This window comes from Bemisia tabaci, chromosome 3 (assembly GCF_918797505.1).
Source record: "Bemisia tabaci chromosome 3, PGI_BMITA_v3".
Classification (NCBI taxonomy): domain Eukaryota; kingdom Metazoa; phylum Arthropoda; class Insecta; order Hemiptera; family Aleyrodidae; genus Bemisia; species Bemisia tabaci.
In genome coordinates, this window is record NC_092795.1 from 63,133,630 (window position 1) to 63,148,369 (window position 14,740).

The following is a 14,740-nucleotide window of genomic DNA, read 5'->3' on the forward strand; positions in this document are numbered from 1 at the left end:
TTTAATTTTATGTTACAGCATTGACACTGAGTATTCATATCTGTAAAAACTGCTTAACATTTGGGCCAGACAACATGCTTAAAATGAAAAAGTCTCTGTCTGAATAAAATTGATGACCAAGGCTTATAAATTGGTGAGGAACGCAGTTCTTTTTCGGTTAAAATACTCCTCAATTTGGCACCCGACAGAAACTGATGGATACAATTCACGACAATTTCACCAAATGCAATTCAATCCACAAAAATTGAGAGACGATCTTAGACTGTGGCGCGCATCGTGAAAAGATGGACGTCCTGGGTTATTGCGTCTTACGTACTCGGAATATTTCCGAAAGGTCCTTTTTCCTGCAACCCAAGTACCGCACTGATTGCAATAAATTGCAATTACGTGGTAAAATTATTTCCACAGAATTGGATTGTTTTGCATGTTGCCAGTCTATCAATTGAAGGGGCTCTTCATGATGAAATTCATTGGAGGAGAATTCGAATAAATTGCAATTTGCCTTTGCATTGAAAATTGTCTACCTTTCGTCTGATTGTTTAAAATCGGCGTTTACTGAGCAGTGCCCAGTGCTGTAAAAATGTTGCAAAATCGCTGTAAAATGCTTACTTCATTTCAATATTTTCGTTGCAAAATGCTACTTGGGGTCACACTTAACTTGACTCTTTGTTAACCTCCTAAGACCCAAGTATTTCAAAATTTGTACGGTGTTTCAGTCTTGAGTCCATTTTAGCTTTTCGCATTTTTACTTTTTGCACAAAAATCATCAAAAATCGCAAAGAAAGTGATCCATCTTTTGCAGCATAAAATAGAGCATTAGAACTCTCCCACAAGTCATTGAATGGTGTCAGCGCAGCGCTCTGGTAACTCAAATTAGAGCTTGAAATGAAGAGTCGATTTGCCACCGGGTCTCTAGCACTACAAAAATAAATGGCAATACGTTCTGCCTCGGGAACTTAGGAGGTTCAACCTACTGAAAATATAATTTTAAATTTTTTTGATGCAAACTTGAAAATTTTCTGACGACTTGGCACTAACTTAATACCTACTGGAGCTGTGACAAAAGGTGACAACCTTTCGGGGGGAGACGATCGTCTAGGGTGGTTGAGAACCCTTGGGAGCGTGTCTGGGACTTCGTCTGTTCTGTGAAGGGATTTTGGATGTGTTTGGCTCCCGATTGGCAGGGTCGCAGCGGATCTCCTGTGGTTGATATGATCGATGATCCATTCTTGTGACAGGCCCCCCGAGGGCGGTCTGCACTCCACCAAGCAAACCTGTCGACAAAGATACACTAATCAATTTTCACGAATAACGAAATGCTTCTTCGTTCAAATTTCACGTAAAAAGTCATGTGCCTGTGCAATGTGCATTGTTTATTCTAGCATTCCACTTTCACCATTGTTAATATTTTGGCAACTTTTTTAAAGGACCCCTGCTTCATGCGACTTAAAAATGAGGATTTTCCCGGATGTAAATTTTCTCATCAAAGCACGGGGAAAATGACAAGTACAAATCAAAGATAACATAGCGGACACACCCAGTGGTAGAGATTCATTAGCAAAATTCCCCGAGTCCACGGGCGATATGGTCTCTGACCCTGAGAAGTAAAAGATGGAGGGGTTTTAATTTTGGCCTCAGGCCAACAAAATTCCCTTTGCTCAAAATGTGACTCATCAAAAGGCCCAGGAGATTTTGAACATCACGAGCAAAGAAGATTTAATTTAGAAGAGCCCCATCAAGGATAAGTGGAAAATACGGGCACAAATTCATCATAAACAACAAAGCTACTCTGCAGGAGAGGCTTATAGTCAGCTCATGGCTGGTGCCTGATTTTCTGATTGCTTTTTGCCGTTGGTAGATGAATTCTCGTTAAGTGTCGCTTCTTGTAATCTTTTTACCTTGTTGAAAATCACTCAGTGAAGTTGATATATGGAGTCAGCGTTGAGACATTTATTCTGCTGTGCTAAGGAATAACGCCGTACGAGCCTTCTGACGTTGCCAAGTTTCCTTCGATAGAAACTGAATTTACTGGGAAAATTGTGAATATTTTTCTTCAAAAATTTTAGACTATTTTGTAGGCTATTTAAACTAAAATATCTGAAAATTTCAAAGAAAAATGAGCATGAATGTCGTCAAAAATACATGTTTCATCAAGGGAAATTTGGCAACCGTCGAATGTTCATACGGCGTTTTTTCTCAGCACGGCAGTATTGAGACGAATAATTTTTGGCACGATTGAAAGATGTATGTTTACGCTATCTGACAAATACTGTCTGAGCGGGCATGAAAAATTAGCGCTCATTCGTACTCTTGAAGATGGGCTGAAGAATTAAAGACAGTTCTTAATTCCAGGAGTATTCATGCCCGTGTGAGCTGCTTGTAAAATTACTTCTCTTGAGTTAAGTAGTTCATCGATGAGAAGCTTTAGGAAGAGTGAACAATTTTTTGATGACGTAGAATATATCTCTCGGCCGGGAATTCCATTTTTTTTTCAGAGGCATAGCTGATTGCAGAGTTTAAGTTGAAAATGGTCAACTTTGGGATCAATAAATCAACGCATACGTGATTATTATTACTGAGATTTTAATGTTTAGCAATCTTAAATGATAAAGCACAAAAATTAAGATTCTTAAATTAAGATTAGGTAATTAATCATATTCACCAACGAACATTTGAGCATTCACACCTATTGTAGTTGCAAAATACAGAGAACTTATCAATGCAAAGGGGAATATTTTTATTTAAAAAAAAAAGAAGAAAAAATCATTCAGATAAAGAGATTAAAATCTGCGAATGATAAATAAATATACCAATCAATGTAAAACATATTTTCTAAATACGGAATCGGCCATCAATGAAAAATTGTTTGAGTTTTTTCGCACTCCACAAAATCGGTTAATTTTTTTTTGCGAAAATGATGGATCAGAATAATTTCGATAGACGAGGACCACTTCATTATCGCAAAAATCGGATTAATATTTGACAAATATTTACTTTTGATTAATTACAAATATTTTAAGTGCATTTCGAATCAGAAAGTATAATTTTCTCAGAAAACCAATGCTTGGCAACTATCGCGTAAATTTTTCTGCGGACTTCGAGGACCTTCAAAATTTACGATTTTTTAAAACAAATTTTAAAAACATTTCTATTGGAGTTTCCTAATGTCACCGCGATTAGACACGGTAAAGACTGCGGCAACAGAGGTGACACAGTCACGTCCAGTCAACACGAGATGAATAACAAACAGTAAAGGAAAGTCCAGGATTAGTACAGCTGCGTGTCAAACGGAGTGCACAGGAATGGTTTCAAGTCTGAATTTATATCCCACTTCTGGGAATTAGCGAGTGGGTAAATCAGGTTCTGCACGCAAACTTTATCAACGACTCAGAAAGAGGGATTCCAGGTGTGGTGCTTTTAATGCTGGCCACAAGGTGATCCAAGATCAAATCAAAACACATGTATCAGTAAAATGAAGTTTATAAAAAACTCAATCCATAACCCCCCCCCCCCCCGCCTCCAAAAAAAAAAATCTGTTCTTGATTCCTGCATGTTCTCCTGATTCCTTATATCCTAAACATTATTAATTTTTCAATATGAGGGTAATTAATTTTATAGGTTAAAATTGAGATATTAAATCCAAACAGACCGAAAAAATTTCGGAATGGAGTGCCAAAACAGACAAAAATAACAAAAAATGCTAATTCACGAGATACCCAAATCATCATATTTCGCAATCCCCCCCCCCCCCCCATGGAGTTTCAGAGAAATGTACTACTGTTCAATTTAAAAGGCGTAACGCACCGAAGTTCATAAATCAAAATTAAAAAGTCCACGTGCCGCGCCGCGCTAAGCAGGAAATACCGCCAACTTTTCTGACCGTTTGTTTAAGTCTCCGTGAAATTTCATAGTCTTCTTTTTTTCAGTTCGATTTAATAGATGTAACGCGCCAAAGTTCATAAATCAAAATGAAAAAAGGCAGATGCCGAGCCGCGCTGGGTGGGAGATGTCGTCAACTTTTCTTCGTTCGTTCAAGTCTTCATGAAAAACAAGTTGGGTCATCGCGTTGAGGCAGTTTTATCATAATACTCTTGATGCCGTAAGTAGCTCACAAAACTTTCGTAATTTGTTCATATTCCCGTGCTAAGGAAGAACGCCATATGAACATTCGAGAGTTGCCAAATTTCCTTCGATAAAATGTCTATTTACAAGGAAAGTTGTGTATATTATTCCTCGACATTTTCAGGATTTGTAGGTGAAATTATGAACAAAAGTATCTGAAAAATTGAAAGAAAAATATTCACAAGTTTACCAGGAAATGCGTGTTTTATCGAAGGAAATTTTGCAACGCCCGAAGGTTCATACGGCGTTCTTCCTCTGCACGGCAGCATATAGCTCGCAGGTTCAAGTTTAAATATTTTCCGAAAAAAAAAAAAAAAAAAAAAAAAAAAAAATTTCCGACTGTGATGGGATGTCGTAGCTCCACATTCACAAAAATAAATTGCCGTGACAAAGTAAACTGTTGCGTCGCGGAAAAAGAGAAATAATGGGGACTACCTCAACTTTTACCGTTCCCTCTTTCTTACTCCTTATACTTTTCTTTTCAGAGCATATGATTTTCAATCTCTTGATTGTGCACCTAAATTGCTACCCCTCCCTCGTCAATGACCCCTTGGATCTTCGCTACTCTTGAGTGCCTGTCGTTATTTATGGGCGGCTATCCCATCCACTCTAAATTCCAACCATCAAAATACAATTCCACAACAAACTAAACTGTCTGTATCGTGCAGATTTACAGGAAGATGACAAAAGCGTGTTTTTGTTTCCTATCGGATTACCCTACCAGAGTCCTGAGCTGTATTATTGGCAAAAATTCTTGGCGCATACACGTACGTGAAAATCTGAGCGATCTCGGTTTTTCATCAAATCACGTGAGTGGATTACCCGTCATTCATTATTTCGTTGAGCTCATGTGCATTTCAAATTTTACCGCGAGTCTATTTTTTATTAAAAATGGCCGACTTTTCAATAAAAAAATACAAACTCATCGGTCGGCTTGACTCATGCCAATCCGATTGAAAACAAAAACTCGCCTGAAGCGCCGATCTTCGATTACCTCACAGCGATCGGTGAATGTCCACGAACGTCTCGATCTTAGCGGTGTCACAGTTGAGTGGGTAAAATTCGCCCACAACACATTGTTTCTCGTCAGGAGCCGGGGAGATCCCCGACGAAACGGCAACGCTGCAATCTTGGGCCTCATTAGTCAAGTTGCGAGCCAGACTGAGCTCGTAAAGTCATTAAAATGTCGGTGCATGTAAATACGCGGGCAGAAGCAGTCGGCCGATCCCAGCGAGAATAACTTCATTGCACCGCCCACGCTGTCGCGAGCTACTGATTCGGTAAACACACATTTCCCACCGTTGTCAAATCTATACTTCGACCCCGGAAAAGATCCTTCAACTGGACCACATTTCGCAATGAGGAGCTTCAGAAATATCACAACGACAATGAAATGCCGCAATCAGACGCTGAATTTAGCAGCTGAATGTGGAAGTCAACAGTCATCGCCCAACGGCTGAAATTTAGCAAATTCGAGTTATTTTCATCCAGATGTGTATCAAATCTACTCGAATAGTTCAGACAAATTCAAAATTGGTCCGATGGTTGCTGAGAATCGTTGCTGAATTTTGCGCGTGACGCGCAAAATTCAGGCATCGGGCCGATGACTTCCACATTCAAGCCACATTCAGCTCCCACATTCAGCGTGTGATTGCGGTGAAACTGCAAAAACGCCTACTTCGTTTTCGGTGTTTCCAAATCCATACGCTCCTTTTTTTCTCATTTTCGGGGAGAACGGACCAACATCATGACTCGGAATCACAGAATACTTCCCATACAAAGAAAAAGAATCACAAAAAAGAGGATATGACTTCAAGTGCTTGTCTGTTTAAAAAATAAAGTGTTGGGAGAATTCTGCTACACCGCAAGTCGAGATACGCATCTTGGCAGTTTCACCGTCGATAAATGTCATCAGTTTCCGACAGTGATCAGATAGGTGCTTTATAGATCAGGTAGGTGCTTTTATGGATCAGATAGGTGCTTTTATGGATCAGATAGGTGCTTTTATAGATGAGCCATAGAGAGCGTGGCTCTTTTAAGGAACTTTCTTATCGCGATCAAGTTCAAGGTCTGCAAATGTTGTTTTGAAAATGTTCGTGTATTTTCAATATAATTTGACGAACTTTCCTTGATGTCAAACATTTCAATTATGAAGAAAGGAGGTTGTCATGGCAGCTTTGAAATAACGTGGAAATGCGATCAAGCCTCTCTGACTTTCAGCCTTTCATCCAGTTTCTTATTAATACACAAAAACTCGCGAGAACTCTTAACTTTCACCAATCCCCGAATATGCGAACCTTTGTTGACAACAAGGCATCAAGTTTTCACGTTAAAAACTTTTCCATCGGTGTAATATGTGTTTGTTCTCACAATCAGAGGCGCCTCAGATCGGATTAAAAAAACTTCAAGTCTCAAGGTTTGAGCGCGCGAACAGGTAATTTTCCGGCGGAAGGGAGTCGTTCTCAGTGTTTCATACAGTTTGTTGCGTCATCCATTACGAGGAGTGAATTTTCCGTTTCGATATACAGGGACGTCAGTGAGCATTATAGCCCTGGATTCTCTTTGAGTCACCGGAATAATTGCTAAGACGACCAAAATTCCCCTCGGTCAGCCAACATTTAAGTTGTATTAAAGAGAACATCAGAGTGAAAATCTTTAGGGGCAAAAGCTCTTCGTATGGACCCGAGCTTACTTCACTGATGTATGAACCAATAATTATCTACATTTTATGTAAAGATGTTTATACAGAAGGTTGGTGACGTAGCCAACGTGCGTTAAAAACCAGCATGAAGCTGAAAATCTCAATACAGAGGGAAAAAGCTCATTTGAGCACAATTTGTCCTCGAAGAGTTGTGCTGTTAGGCGCAACACTAGTTACGACCATTCACCGATTCATTATAGATGTTTATGTATATCAGAAATTTTATATATAATTAGTTAATTTTATTAGAGACATTTAGCATCTCAGGCTATTAATGTCTTTTCAGAAATTATGAAGGGTGAGTGCAAATACAAAAATTTAGATTCTTAACTTAATGGAAGCAAAAACTTTCAAAATTTTGGTTGTAACGCTGGGATCATCGTAGGTTTAATTTATTTATATTTGAATGATTCAATTGTCTAGGCGTTGAATTTATGAAGAAGACTGGGAAAGTAAAATATTGGTTGGATTTAAATTTCATTATTGACGCGATTTATGTGCATTATCCTGAAATGCGACAGAGGAAGATTATTGCGAGAAAGTTGCGAAGGAACTCGAGAAATTTTGAGTGATAAAGATGAAACGAACAGCGCTAGATTTAGATTATTCTATTCTCAAAGTAAACGAATTTTTCTGCCCTCTTTCCCCTCCCTTTCCCATGATTATATACGATCTAATTTTCTTTGTTTTCAGAAGGAATGCTACTATACTGCCGTGCTAAGGAAAAACGCCGTATGAGCCCTCAGGCGTTACCAAATTTCCTTCGACAAATCGCTAGTTTACAGGAAACTTTGTGAATATTTTTTCTCCAATTTTTCAGAGTATTTTGTTCGTTATTTTATCTAAAATGTCTGCAAATTTCGAGGAAAAATATGCAAAAATGTTGTCAAAAGTACATGTTTTATCAGGGAAATGTGGCAACTCTCGAATGTTCATACGGTGCTCTTCCTTTAGCACCACAGTATAATTAAGAGACGAAACTCATACCTCGTATTTATTCGAAGATACGAGTGTATTTGTAAATTTTCTGGCGGCGTTTTGAAAAATGTTGTCAGTTCCTCCTGTCCTTGAGACAGTCTGCAGCCTGCCTAACGTGGAAGTTCAATGCCTTTTAAGATGTTGAAGGTATATATGGGGAATTCCCCAATTTCTGTCTAGCTCTGCCGTACCTTGGTACTTGAGCGTTTCAATATTTGTAGCAAGATTTAAAAAACAGCAGATTCTTTTTCTATTTGTATTTTAAGCAGTTTTTAAGCTTTTATACACTTTTCTGCCATGATTTGAATGTATAAAATTGTAATCATTTAAAACTTTTCAGGATACAGTTGAAGAATGATTTCTATAATATTCACATAATCTTCCAGAAGCGTACCAAAGCCAAGGCCAATAAAACACGGAAAACATGATTTCGGGCTATTTGCATCTTCATGCTCCAAAATCGAAGGTGCGTATTAAATTCAGGCCCCACGCAATTCATAATACGTTAGAGTCATCTCTAGCCTCTCCTTCATCAATGTTAATGCAATTGAACTTTGAGGAATGATAAATAACAAGGTTGACGAGACATGGAAGCTGGTGTATATTGTGGGAGTATGTTGGGCATGTTTTGGAATTTTGGAATGAAACACCGAAAAAAAAGTTGCTGTAGTAACAACCCGGATGTTAAAAATATGTGCGACAACTTTTGAATGTTGTTATTAACACCCTGGCTGTTAAAGTAAAAGGAATAAAAGTAAGGTTGGTAAAGTGAAGGATGTCACTTTAACAGCCAGAGTGTCAATAACAACATTCAAGAATTGTCGCACATATTTTTAACATCCGGGATGTTACTACAACAACTTTTTTGTGGGGCAAATGCAGGCTCTTAAAAAAATTTAACTGCCTGATGCAGGAAAAAAACTGATGGGAAACACGCAAACAAAAAATCCTCATCACTGACAAATTTGTGACACGAGTTTGAAGAATGGGATTTGAGAATTACTGTTTGGTACTCAAAAATTCATATTTTGACACCCTAAAATTTAAAAACCGCAACATTCTTAGTTGTCAGACGAAATACCGCTCCGTAATCATCTCTCTATTTCAAATGCTGGATTTATAAGAAACTAGTAGAATCAATGTGCAGTGGCACTGCTGACAGGGTACGGTGGACGTTTTACTCTAAAAATTTGCTACGCCATGGTAGTAAAAAATCTTTGATGTAAATTGCCTCCGAGGACAATGTGAAACATTCTATGAATTTTTCTTTTGATTTTGAAGAATAATCTCACAAAATCTCAAAGCAGAACGTTGCTTATTTTATTTCTATAAAAAGCACACACACGTGAGAGTGTATAAATCCGTTTACATACAAAAGTTCCTCTTACAAGAGTCCTTTCTCAGTATCTCAACCAACAGGTGCAAACAATTAGCGATGGTAACGCCTTGATGCAACTATTCGTGCTTTGTAAATGTCCGTGTTGCATACACACATCAATTGAAGGCACTCCGGATATTCTTGCTCTAGTCTCAAGTAGCAAATTGCGCGACGCACCTTTACGAGTAACGGGGAGGTGTCTTTTTTCTATGCGAAAGGATCGTGAAACCTAAGAGGAAGGGCAATAAGTGGCCGTTCAGCATCCTCCTTGCTTATTGGAGAGAAACGTTTTACCAGTGGCTTACAAAAGCAGGTCACGCATTGCCTCAGTAAGAATTTTCGAAACGCCTTCAATTTTTTGTTTATGCAATACGGACATCCATGGCGCAGGAATAGTTGTATCCAACCGTTATCCTTAGTTTGCCAAGCATCACACACAAAACTACCATAAAAACGTTGAAAGCTGTCTAATTTCCTCTCATAAGTGTGTACTTCTTCCACAAAACAAGTAAAACAAGCTACTCCATAGGATGTTTCATATTGTGTTCAATGTTTCACGTGTTTGATGTGTTAAAATTCTAGATACGAGTATATTACCTTGCTCCATTGCTGTTTGCAAATGAAACGAAAATATTCACCATTTTATCATATCATTATCTTTAAACCAGTTTCCATCATACAACAATATGAGTACAACAACTCTCAGTCAAGAATATTAAGGAATTTCCCTTGTAAATTGTGACAAAATAACTCTGTGTATCAACAACATGTCAGCAATTTTTTCGAAATATCTTCAAAATTGTCAGGATCTTTTACAAAATTATTGCAAATCGCGTTCACAATTATTTTAGAACATGTCCATGACATTACAAAAATATTCTCATGCGCTTCCCGACGAAAATTTTGAAAAAAAAAAATTAATGCGAATATTTGAAGGAATCCTGAAACCATTTGAAAATTGAATTATTTTTCAGAACATTTTAAAAAATTTCTCACGATTTTTAAAAAAATAATGTAAAAATACTGTCAGATGTAGCACTACCTAACAGCCCAACATTTGAAGGGTATTTTTAAATAAATTGATTTGAAACAATTTTCAATTTCCTCGATTACTGCATTATTCTAAGCCTGACTTGCTCAAATGACACGACAGCCAATTTTACGGCATATTTTTCTTCGTGTTAGCTTAATTTTTCTGCGTTTAAAGAGCCACGGGAATAATTGGTCTGGAGACGCCACGCCACGCCGACGACCGCGCGCCGCAACTTTTCAATAGATCCACCTGATCGGCAGATTGGCACTATGGAGCACAATCAAAACTTGAATGTTGTCTGCAGCCATTGTGACCGACACTTGATAAGGAAAAACGGATGCGTCGGCGTCGTCGTCAAAGCGCCGCCGTGCCGGACACGATAGCGCCATAGTTAGAGCCGGAGCAGGTTACAAAGTAAACCGCTGCATGCTCTCTGATGTCATTTTAATTGACTCCCACCATCTCAATTCCACCGTTAGTATTATTGCCAGATGCTGCGATGAGAGGCTCAAGAGTTTCATTTCAATCACAGCTGACCTGTCTCCACGTACATTGAGAAAAATATTCAACCGGAATAATGGATATCCCAGGACGTTAAAAAAAATCGAGTTTTAGCAATACTTAAACGCTTAGTCTTCAGGAAGACGATTTTCGATTCTCAGGGCTGGAGACTTCAGCTCCGTGACTGACAACTGTACTGCCGCGCTAAGGAAAAACGATGTATGAACCTTCAGGCGTTGCCAAATTTCCTTTGGTAAATTTAAAGAAAGACTTCTGAATATTGTTTGGTCAATTTCTCAGATAATTTTGTTTGAAATTTGATCTGAATTTTCTGAAAATGTCCTTGTGGCCGAAGTTTTTTTCTATTACACTTCAGGTGTGGTATCTTCTACCTTTTTGCAGCCGATCAAAGTGTGGAATTTTGTAAGCGTACTTCAGCTCTAAAATTTGTCCATGCTTCAAAGTAACGTCGTAGTAGGAGTAAGAAATGAAGTAGGATAATCGAGGGTAATAAATGGTAGGCACACGTCACCAAAATCTTTATTTTGATGCAATTTTGATCAGATATGTCAACAGTGCTGGACACTAGCGCAGAGGAGGAAACTGTGTGTAGTCTAAAGTACGAGTGTTTTCGTCACGAATGAACGATTGTCTGATGAAGGAAAAAGGCTGGACGCTGGACCTCTTCAGTCGGTCAAATCTCAGGACACTCATCCAGCGCTCATGGAATTTTAGGTTATTATAGTTTAGTTTTTGCTGCGATATGACAACTCTGCAGTCTGATCTTGAACTGGAGTAATCGAATAATAATTAACCGTTCATAGGATAGGGGAAAACGGTTTAAGTTTCACACTGTATGATGGTGGAGCAAAACTTCCTCAAGACTTAAAAAGATATTTCCCACTCTTTAACTGATGGAATATTCTCTATGAAGGCATGGCCACTACATCAGAACAAGACTCTGTCACCCGCGTCCTTTATCCATTTTTCAAGAATGGAATATTTTCATGGGCTGCATGGAGGAACATAATTCGCCTATCATTGTCCTATCGGGAAAATGTAAAAGCTGTGTCGGTATAGTGATTCGAATTTAAAAGGCAGTGCGCGTGTGCTTTAGAGTACCTGTATAGGGAGAGTAGCGACAGATCGGTTCATAGAGGGCTTAGGGCCCAAAAGTGCAGCCACCCTTCTGAGCAACTTCTAACACACAAAATTTCACTGCCAGCCTACAGATTCCAATTCTAACCAAGATGGCTAAGAATGTACATAAATGAGCGTTTCTTCCGCAAAAATAAGTAAATTTATGCAAAAAGTAAGCCAAATACATGCTTTCTAAACGACGGTTCGTAACAGTTGTATTTGTAAATCGCTCTGGAAATTCGAAATTCATAGGTTGGCTGCCTTTTGGGCCCTAACTTTATTCGCGGAGGCATCGGTGAAGGCCTGATAAACTTTCGGAGTTTCAGATCTGTCGCTACTCTCCCTATACAGGTACTCTAGGTGTGCATTTGCGCTCATACTTCCGATCTATCGGACATCCGTCTATGCTGCCGTCCTACAGAAGAGAGCAGTATGTAAATCGACTCTAAATAGAGCTTCGGAGCGCTTAAAAGCAGCTGCCAATCGTGGTTCGCGCTGGACGGAGTTGAGCCCATGTTTCGTAACACGGCAGTGTATGCAAATTTGAGAGAGCAAAAACAGAAGCGGCGCTACACCGGACTCGTGGGCGGCAAATTCAAAGCCTCTTCAAAAACAACATAGTTGTCACGTGGATTTATTGGGTATTTATCCTTGATGCTCACCTTAAGCAGCTAAAGGATGAAAATACTCCCTTAGCAGAAGACTGAAAATATCAAAAAAATATGTGATAAGAAAAACCATGAAATCCATAAATATAATGATGTAATCCATCTTCCGGATTTTTTTACGTACCTCTGCATTCCCGAATTCATGTGTGAAATTCTGAAATTATGATTACTCTCTCAGACTCTTTCATGAGTTCTTTTCCCGTGCAACCCTCTAACCCGTAAAAAATGGGGTGATCTGAAGTAGTGTACATTTTCCAATAGTGTAATAGTCCACGAGCTCGTGATTTTCAGAACTTACATTCCATGCGCCAATGAGCCGATTTCGCCAGACACAGAATCGTGTTTGAATACGGATGAAACTTATGAATCGGCAAAAAGGAGTTATGATTTTAATCTATTGTATTTTTTTCTTTTTTTAAGAATAGCTTTTTGCTCAAAATAATTTCTCATTCAAATCAAAATACATTTTATCCCCGATGGTAAAACGATTTTTGTCTGGATGAACAAAGAAGAAAACATCTCACTTGAAAAAGAAAAATATGTAGAAAAAAATCACTTTCTATTTAATCAAAAAAGCAAATTCTTGATATCCTAACCAAGGAAAATATTTGTTGTAAAATTTAAAAAAAAAATGTTGACCGTTTTTTTTCCCCCAGAGCACATCTGAGTGTCATCGCCAAGGTTCGGGAGGTGGGCCAGATAATCGAAAATATTACGTAGCCCACATGACACGTTCTCATGAATGGGACAAGCACACCGGACAACTTTCACTTTCATAGCTCATTACGGACGAGACCCAGAGACGACACTCCTAGTATGTGCCTGTGTCATGTGCGGTGTCCTCCTCATAATTGGTCAAAGACCGTACCGAGTGTATTTGAAACGGGCCATGTCCAACCCAAACATGTCTATCATCTGCGAACCCGAAAATATGAGCATTATTGTGGAGCCCAGGGCTCATGAGAAAACAGGCTTGCTAGGTTTCTGCATTTATCGCTTCATTTGGAGTCACCCATCTGTCATGAGTCATTAGCCCTCCGCGATGACGCGCAGCCGAGTGGCAGTGGCCATTGACGCGCTTCAGGTGAATCTTGCGCACACATCCATCGTTGCCAAAACACTGGCGGATCCAGAAAGAGCTTGCGAGGAGAGCGTTTGGCGATGTCGAGTGAAAAGTTTATGGGGAGGGGGGGGGGGGTCCTCTTGTCGAAACTTGTTACTAACTATTTAATTTCAAAACGCTCTTTCAGCAGTTTTGGTCCAAGATTTTTGGAAGGTTTGAGTGCTAAAAATTGGCAGATTTTACCCCTCTTATTGTTGTTCGGCGGTCCAGAGAGAGCTTGAAGGGACCACTTGGAGACGATATGCGCGGGGTTTGGGGGGCCCCATGACCCATTATTTCAGAACCGAAAGGAGTCCATTACAGACAGGGGACGCCCGGTGAAATAGCACCGACAGGGGGTTTTAGAGGAAATGAGGGAGTGCCTACTCGCTGAAGAGCTTTGGGAGGATATGGAACTTAGGCGGCTAGGTGTCGTAGAGCGCCAAAGAGCGCTGTGAAAGGGGTTCTTATATAGGTACGACATTTTATTACTTATAATTTTTGTTCTCAGAGAGACGATGGTTTGCCCCGCAGCCAAGCTGTGCGCCGTCAATTTTTCTGGACTGGCGAGGAAAGCATTCGATACTGATATCGACACTGCACTTGAATGCGATATTTTTCCCCTGTAAAAACCCTGCCTTTATTACGTTAAATTTCCTCGTCAAATTTGGCACATGAATACTTTAGTCTCATGACAAGAGAAATGCGATCTCAAAATTCGAAAAAAATGACAAGTAACTGGAATTATGGGACGAATTGATGCGATATATCTTACGTCGCTCTGACACAAAAAATGGCAACTGTCGAATCATCTTAATGTTCACATAGTTCCTTTTAGCATGGATACGAGCAAATAAAAATTTGAAAGGTGGTGAATAAGGATGGATTACTGACCATTGCGAGGAAGGAGGCGACGGCGAAACGATTGGCGAGAGTTCTCAGCGTTGGGTCACTCATAGTTAGACTCAGGATGAGAAGGACGACACTTGAATCATAATTCCTCTGTTAAAAAATAAATCTGGGAAGGATTCGCGGTGCGAATTGGGAGGCGCGCACTCGGCTCCAGGACTTGCCAGGACTCGCCGTGACGGACGACCTTCGAAGACTGACCAAGACT

The 14,740-nt window shown here is 39.4% G+C and overlaps 1 protein-coding gene across 1 annotated transcript in view; it reads right to left on the reverse strand.

Annotated features, from left to right (window-relative positions):
• Window positions 1-14,740, reverse strand: part of LOC109039908 (uncharacterized) — a 30,489-nt gene extending 15,749 nt beyond the window's left edge. The window contains exons 1-2 of the mRNA XM_019055630.2: window positions 14,518-14,740; window positions 1,075-1,274 (exon numbers count right to left, since the gene is read on the reverse strand). Of these exons, the coding sequence (XP_018911175.2) occupies window positions 1,075-1,274; window positions 14,518-14,580 (263 nt within the window). The 5' untranslated portion in view covers window positions 14,581-14,740. The remainder of the gene's footprint in view (window positions 1-1,074; window positions 1,275-14,517) is intronic.